Source organism: Cibotium barometz, chromosome 60, assembly GCF_041138505.1.
Source record: "Cibotium barometz isolate CiBa-2024 chromosome 60, ASM4113850v1, whole genome shotgun sequence".
Classification (NCBI taxonomy): domain Eukaryota; kingdom Viridiplantae; phylum Streptophyta; class Polypodiopsida; order Cyatheales; family Cibotiaceae; genus Cibotium; species Cibotium barometz.
Genome location: NC_141105.1, coordinates 18,552,512 through 18,560,591, shown reverse-complemented (window position 1 = coordinate 18,560,591; position 8,080 = coordinate 18,552,512). Strand labels below are relative to the sequence as shown.

Sequence of the window (8,080 nt, the reverse complement as noted above, 5' to 3'; positions counted from 1 at the left end):
ATCCTAGAATTGAACTCCTAAAACTTAAGTTACTTCTTTAATGGAAACTTAAGTGATTAGTCAAGACACAGGAAATTCATGAGGCTAGATATAGGATAGGAAATAATCCAAGACACAAGGCAAGTCACAAGGCATGACATAAGGTGAGGCATGAGGCAAGTCATAAGGCAATGTAATAGGTGAGTTATCGAGGAGGGACATGGGATGAGACAGAAGATGAGATGAGATAAGCGACAAGGCATAAGGTAAGTAATAAGGCAAGACATGAAACAAAGCACAAGGAGAGTGAGAGGCACCAAGTATCAAAGCACAATATGTGGACATATTTTTAGATTGCTTGCTATCTCTGAACTAGCCAGGGCTAGAGGCAAAAGGAGGTCCTTGAGTTCAAACAAAATTATGGATTTTGTGTTTAATATTGTCAAGTAAATACACAACCTAGACATAATTATTGAATAAACCTTAATGTCCCAAACATTAAAATCAAGCAATTCTTGAAAACACAAACCTCAAAGTGAAACAAAAAAACTAGGAACCCAATTTAGAGACGATTGAACTTATATGATTGCTAAACCAGTTTCTCCACATCTCTACCAATGGGGGAATCACAAACCATGGACATAATAAAAAACTCTAGCCAAGTTGTCCACATATAATGATTGCTAAATCAATTTCTCCACATCTCTACCAATGGGGGAATCACAAACCATGGACATAATTAAAAAATCTAGTCAAGATGTCAACATATTTACTTTACCAAATGATACATCTATACCAAGAGGGGAACAAACCATGTACAAGGGGAACAAACCATGTACATATTATATTTACTTTACCAAATGATACATCTATACCAAGAGGGGAAGAAGCCATGTACATAACCAAAGATCTAGCTAAGATATAAATATACTAGTTTTACTAGATGATACACCTCCATTTATCCTCCATATATCCTCATTTCATTAAAGGCATTCCCCCATTAAGATGAGATACATGTTTTTTAGTTGAATTAGCTACAATTGCCACACATGGTGGTTTCCAATACTGTGGACATTTGCATTTATGAAAATCAAAAGGTTTTTTGTTTAATTTTAACGTTCATGATGACCATAGATAATATTTGAGTAAACTGTTGTTATCTTCTTATATAATCAACTTTTTCATCAAATATCATTGAAAAAAGAAACCTATTGGCACCAACATACATGTTAGCAAACATCACTTACTTCATAGTTTATTAAGAGTTTAAAGGGAAAAACAGTTATAGTATCTTATACATCAATATTTAAAACTTGTATATTCACTTGACTTGGCAAACCTTGACAATTATAGTATCTTATACATCGATATGTAAAGCTTTTATATTACTCAATTAGATTTCACGCACCTTCACTTGGCAAACCTTGACCTTGTAAATTTTTGAAATTGCAATCTTGAAAATCTATTACTTTGGTTGATGTTGGAAAGAGGCATAGACTAACCCACTTGTTGCAAGGAGCCTTTTGATTAAAGGGATGCTTAGTTTGGGCTTGATCACCTTGAGCTTTGACCAAAGTATTTGGTACACACCTCATCCTAGTAAGAATTGAGTATAAAATGAGTTGAAAGACTCCTGTCGCGATTCCTATACAATTTGGTATCTGCTCAAGGGAAAAAGAGTATGTGAATTAGCCAAATTTGTTGATTTGTAAAAAGAACTACTTTAAAAATATGATAAATACACCAAGGCGTTTGTCTAGCCAAAGAAATGTTTTAAAAATTTATCTTCTTACCAATATATATAGATCAAAGTCTATCACTCCATACGCGGCCCAAATAGCCCCCTTCAAGAAGGCTCCTATAGAGGAGTATGGATGCATGTAGATTGGATCTTTTGTATCCACAAGAAGTTTCTAGAATAAAACACCAAAATATTACACAAATAGTTTATATATGCCACAAGCTTAAAAAGCACAAAATATATAGATCAAAGTCTATCACTTCATACGCGGCCCAAATAGCCCCCTTCAAGAAGGCTCCTATAGAGGATTATGGATGCATGTAGATTGGATCTTTTGTATCCACAAGAAGTTTCTAGAATAAAAAACCAAAATATTACACAAATAGTTTATATATGCCACAAGCTTGAAAAGCACAAAATAAATTTATCATTGGATTAGACTTTTTGATATTTGACTCCTAGATAACTCTCTCTCTCTCTCTCTCTCTCTCTCTCTCTCTCTCTCTCTCTCCCACACACACACACACACACACACACACATGCATGCACATGCACTCACACAAGGGAAGCTTGGAATGAAGGATGAATGGCTATGTGGAATTAGTTAAAATTTGCTTATCCAAAGGTCTTTTGGGGTAGTTTCCTCCCCCCCTAGTGTAATCCCCTTGATGAACTATTGACATGCATGGATAGAAAAGGGATTTTTTAAGGTCATTATTGTGTCTATAGATTTACATTGTGCCTTAAAATTTTTAGTTTAAATTTTTTGTTTACATCTACCTATTGGAGTGAGTAAAAGTACAAGCTCAACTACATAACAACTGGGACAAGGCCTATTTTCTACATGTACTAAATAAAAAGCTATCAAATGTATTTTTTTAATTAACAAGTTCTAAAGATGTGCATACGAACTAGTGAAAACTCTCAAATTTTAATCTATATGTACTAAAAAGCTATCAAATGTAATTTTTTATTAACAAGTTGCAAAGATGCATACGAACTACGAGTTTCATGAAACCTCTCAAATTAAACAAATTCTACAAGTGGATTATGGAGAAATGTGCTTAATATATTTTGAGCAACACATGCATGGAGAAATGTGCTTGATATATTTTGAGCAACACATGTATGGACTTACATTATTGTACACACATTGTTCTTTTTTATTGTTTCAAGCAACTTCTAGACAAACGAGTCATTGAGGCTGCATTTATAAGCACTCACGTGTGCAAGATGGAGATATGAACATTCCGTGCAAAAAAGTTATGAACACATGTCGGTGCGTTTGCTGTGATATTTGAACCCAGGTCCCTGCCAAGGGAAGCGAAGCTCCTATCCACTACACCACACACACATTTGTGACATAAACACATGTCCATAACACCTTATGGATATATGTCTACAAATGGGCCCGTCTCACCGGCCATTGACCAGGTGACCGGGCTCACGGGATGCCACGTACACAGGCACCTTGAAATATACCTACAGCTGATCGGGTCGTGACATTAAGCGCTCATGTTACCTAAGGCCAAGATCGTACGGTCCTTAAATTTCGAGGATCACTCCAAAATCCCAAAACTTCACCCTGATGCCTCGAAGACTCCAAGCCCCTGAATTTGAAGGTGGCCATACCTTTAGCAAGGGGGTTTATTACCCTTGATGAATTTGAAGGTGGCCTTACCTTAAGCAAGGGAAATACAGATATAAACTACCCAAAGAAAATGAACCTTTGTTGGAGGAAGGGGGGTAAAGATATAAACTATCCAAAGAAAATGAAGCCTTCTTGGAGGAAGGGGAAAAATGCCTTACAATCAAGAGCCTTAAAAATTTTAATTTTTTTTTTGGGAGGGGGGGGGGAGGGGATGAAACTAAAAATAAAATATTGAAGAATATAATTACACACAAGTGGTGAATATTACCATTTGAGAGAGTAGTGAGAGGTGCATGAAGCTGCTTATGATAGCGCAGAGAGTACCCACGACCGTTATCCGCTTTGCCTGAGAATAATGCACGATTTTCATGACTAATCCCACCATGAGGGCGAAGAGGGAGCAAGTTATAAAGAGCTCGGCCGTCATAGTGCACTGCACAAGAGACCATACAGATGAGGAGAGAGTGTGTGTGCGTCTGTGTGTGCGTGTGTGTGTGTGTGAGAGAGAGAGAGAGAGAGAAAGAGAGACAGAGAGATTAAGAGATTAATTTTGTAGTAATTGGTTAGGATAAAGCCTTTAAGCTAAGCGCTCACCCTTTGGCGTCTCGAGCCATAGTAAATATACGGAATGATGTAGAGAACAGCGAGAGCGGCTCCACATGCATTGGTTACCAGCACCCAGAAATCGTTAGGGTGAATTATGGGCAGGCCATAGAATAGCCAGAGGAGACAATTGAATAGCATGAAGACATATAGATCGCCTGCTAGCTCCCCTGTACTCTTCTTCCTTATCATACTGCATATGGTGGGTCTGCAGCAGTGCAGGATTACCGAAATCCAATCATGTCTCTAGATTAAGCTTAGCTCAAAAAATAATAATAATCGACTGCATTTTAAAAAAAAACCCAGAGAAAAAAAAAAGCCTTACGCAGAAGATAGATAGAAAGCGCAAGATGCTATGTTGCCTGTCCTGCGTGCCAACAAGTGATGCAGTGAGTACTGCTTTTTTTTTTTTTTGCTTTTTTGCTTTTTTTGGCTGTTTACCAACTAGATTTTTCTACGCTGCAGGAAAAACAGAGAGATTAATCTACTTTTTTTTTGTATATATAAAAAAGGGAAGAAAATTTCCCACCCAGCACACCGAGCGCCAAATGAACCGTTTCTCGAGAGTACATCTTTCCGCGAGCTGCAATTAAGAGAGTGGAAAAATAGCTGACGGAAAAAACAAACAGCGCGCTATATAATCATATATACTGGAAGAGAATTAGCAAGTTTTCGCCTACATCTCCACATGCAGGCCATGCATTCTATACCTCAAAGTGGTGTAAAATCGGCAAGCGCGCTCGCGCACACACATATATATCCGTCCTGCAGCTCCACTCCCAGCTACCTCGTATCAATTCCTATGTATAGTATCATATAAACTCTGAGATCGCATGCAAAATCTATACCAGCTCCTGCTGCATGTCTCAGTACTTCGAAACCATCACCCACTTTGCTCTCATCGCTAGCACATTAATCTGCTCAGAATTACGTGAAATAGAACATTAGTGGATCACCGCAGCTCGGGATTAGACATAATCGAGCCACTAATTATATGAGGGTGGTTTGATCGTTCACGGGACTAAGTTTTGTGAATGACAGAAGGTGGAATGCGCATGAGCTCATAATTATTATGGGGCCATGTATGGGAAGGGCCTGCTGTGCCAACCACTTCGGTTTGTTGAGCCGCTCCCCTCACCAACAAGCTTCTGAGTACCTGATGCCCTGCTGAAGCATAAATGCACTACATGCTGTACATATGAATATTGAGAGCCATCGCCGCAAGGACTACATCCACTGTCAAAAGTTCACCATCCTCTTTCTTCTGATCAAAGCAGCTTTGCATTCAATTCTAACCTGCCCCGTCCTCGCGAGGCCCGTACTGATTTGCCCCAGTTAATTCATAGCAAACTCATGAGCTCTCATGATCCAAGCCCCACAAGCAATTGTTAACAAATGTTTGTCTTATCATGATCAAAAGACATCATAAAGTATGCTTTAGCCCACGACCACAATTGAATACCATGCCTTATTAGAGCTTCAAACCAAGATTTTGGCGTACCGACAGTCAAAAAGTAAACCTAGTTGTCTCTTTAGACTAGTGGTGGTTATAGGAACTTATAGCTCACCTTTTCCAATCGGTGGATTCTCACTCACACACATGTATTCTCTCTCTCACTCTCTCTCTCACAGACACACATATGTCTCTCACTCTCTCTGTCACAGACACACATATGTCTTCATAAAAACAAGTGAAATTTAATCACCCCTTGCGCGCATGTGATATGTAGGTGGGCATGGTGTTTGCCATATTTACAAATTGGACATCATTGATGAATTGCCTAGTGCTCTTCACCTTCATTTGTGGCAACTATGAAAAAATAAGAACATATATAATAAAACTCCTAAGCTTCATCAAGTCTTACATCAATGAAATACTAGGCTTTTTTACTTAAACAGACTCAGGGTGTGAAATGATGAGAGATTAACAAGCTTATATATTAATGAAACCCGAGAAAGTAATACATATAAACTAAACTCTCATGGGACAATTACGGTTAAAATGGTTGAGCCAGTTAAAAGTACATTTACATGATAAAGTTGATGTTTTAGTAAATACTAAGGTTAAACTATTTTTAACATTAACATGCCCCTTAAACTAAACTTCATACTAACCTAATAGCTTTACACGTTTTTTCATGCCTAATCCTTAGATTGGACCTTGCTTTATGAAGAAGCTTGTCCACAATTGATTTATTGTGAAGACATGCTCGAGGTGTATGTGTCCATTTTCAACTAGATCCCAGATGAAGTGGTATTTGAGATCTACGTGTTTAGTCTTTTCATGATGCTCATGATCCTTAGGCCATGCCAATACAAGATCGGTTGTCACAGTAGAGTTTAAAAGGAATGGGTAAATTAAGGATATGTCTTGTTGAAGCATCATGTATTGGGTCGAAGCATGTGTTATTGGGTCTTGCCTTTGAGCCGTAAATGTAACTTCCCATGTGAGTATACTAGCTTGTTTTCGTTCCCTCACTCCGTTGTCACATCAGTATGCTTCTTGTGAATGGGGTGAAGAGAGAGCTCTCAATTCCTAGATAGAGACAAGAAGAGATGCTCCTTTTTGTGACATGGCTCTCTCTCACAAAAAGTAAGCTACTCGAAGATGGAAGCCTACAATCAAACCTACTCAAGTATATCCATCCATCAAGCAAGCATGAATTTACAAGCAGACAAACAAGCAAGAAAAGGAAAGAAGGGGAGCTTACAAGTAATCTATTACAAGGGAATGATTGTGTATTGCTTATTGCCAAAAATGACTAATATGCAAATGACTAGTTTTCACACTAGGCTGGTCAAATTTAAAAATGGTCAAGTCTCTATTACTAGTCTTAAGCAACTATGTACACTAAGTTTACAGACTTTTTTTTAATTTGACATTAAGTGTATAGTAAGGCCTCCTTATATATTCCAGCACTATCTTACAACAGTTAAGTGTCCATGTGGGTAAGTTGGCAAAACACTTTACAGGTTGGGTAGGCGAAACCATGTTAACCAACAGAGTAGCTAACATGATTATTAACATACCTCCCTTCATAATGGTGACTACATCCTTACGTCACCAAAGTCGATTGGTAAAGCTACTATAGAGAAGTTCTAGTGTGGACGGTCTAGGATATGTCATGATGTTGGATATTGATATTAAGTGGTTAGTTTGGGAGGACCAGCTAGATGATAGGAAAAGGTGATGGACAGTTTTAGGAAGCAAACTTGTCGAGGCAACATGGAAAGTGATAGGTGATTGCAAAATTCTTCATGTTGGGTGTTCGTTGGTTTTGGTAGTGTTGACCCTTCAACATGAGCTAGTTTTGGTAGAAGCAATTTTCATCGTGTGTTTGGTAGAATAGAGCCATGACCGTATGAAAATCATTGGCATCGGTAGATGGAGGTGTGGAATGTCTTTGCGCGATAGGGTATTATGCTTAGATCTCACAGTGTAATGATGAGATATTGGCCTTTGTTTGACAAATATGTCAGGCCTGGGTGAGGTCTTGTTGGTAGTGAATTGGAGTCAAAGCAAAGGATATAAGCATAGAAGCTTGAGAAGTTTGAGGATTCTCCAAGCGATGGGTCATACCATGGGCCACCATGGTCCCCCCATCTAGAGAAGATTTAGAGATGTACTTAGAGGTTTGGCATTACCGTGGTTAGTTACAGGTGCATGTGTTTGTGTATGCCATGAGATGTGAAAAGTGAAAAAAAAATGTGATGCTCATCATGACGTGCATGGGCAATGGGTGCATCTGTTTGTGTTTATGTATGCCATGAGATGTGAGAAGTGAAAAATCAATGTGATGTCTGTCATGACATGCATGGGCAATGGGTGAAAGGTGTGTCTATGTGGGTGCACTTCTCTAACATAAGGACTTTTCTAAAACACGACTACTTTCTTTGACTCTCTTTGCTGCTTTCTTTGACATTTACTTGACAACCCCTTTCTTTGGGATTCAAGATCATTACTTTAATATTAAGGGCATGGCAACGGACTTGCACATGGCTATGCCCACCACGGCTAACAAGGGAGCTAAGTGGTCTCTATGGCTCAATAGACTAGGCATTATCGAGCACCAAGGCTAGGACTAGGGTGAATTGAATGGGTGGGG

General features: G+C 38.6%; 1 protein-coding gene across 7 annotated transcripts; it reads right to left on the bottom strand.

The window, feature by feature from the left end:
- Positions 1 to 1,274: 1,274 nt before the first annotated feature.
- Positions 1,275 to 5,084, bottom strand: LOC147605078 (bidirectional sugar transporter SWEET5-like). 7 transcript variants are annotated; one of them, XM_086794068.1, is made up of 8 exons: positions 4,823 to 5,084; positions 4,685 to 4,739; positions 4,504 to 4,583; positions 4,300 to 4,336; positions 3,966 to 4,182; positions 3,640 to 3,804; positions 1,773 to 1,892; positions 1,275 to 1,640 (listed from the first exon to the last, which is right to left on the bottom strand). In XM_086794068.1, exons 2-8 carry the CDS (start codon positions 4,726 to 4,728, stop codon positions 1,380 to 1,382), a joined length of 924 nt encoding a protein of 307 aa, XP_086650194.1. In that variant the 5' UTR covers positions 4,729 to 4,739; positions 4,823 to 5,084; the 3' UTR covers positions 1,275 to 1,379. The 7 variants fall into 7 exon arrangements, with proteins under 7 accessions (XP_086650194.1, XP_086650196.1, XP_086650198.1 ...); XM_086794070.1 differs by having other exon boundaries at positions 4,300 to 4,341; positions 4,504 to 4,557; XM_086794072.1 differs by having other exon boundaries at positions 4,504 to 4,557; positions 4,823 to 5,083.
- Positions 5,085 to 8,080: the final 2,996 nt, after the last annotated feature.

What these genes read in the sequence shown, in the direction of transcription:
- LOC147605078 (XM_086794067.1), bottom strand. Translation starts at nt 4,728, where the DNA reads ATGTGTGTGCGCGAGCGCGCTTGCCGATTTTACACCACTTTGAG. An exon ending in CGATTTTACACCACTTTGAG is followed by an intron (nt 4,584 to 4,684) that starts GTATAGAATGCA and finishes TTTTTCCGTCAG; the next exon opens with CTATTTTTCCACTCTCTTAA. An exon ending in TCTCACTACTCTCTCAAATG is followed by an intron (nt 1,893 to 3,639) that starts GTAATATTCACC and finishes GTTTTATTCTAG; the next exon opens with AAACTTCTTGTGGATACAAA.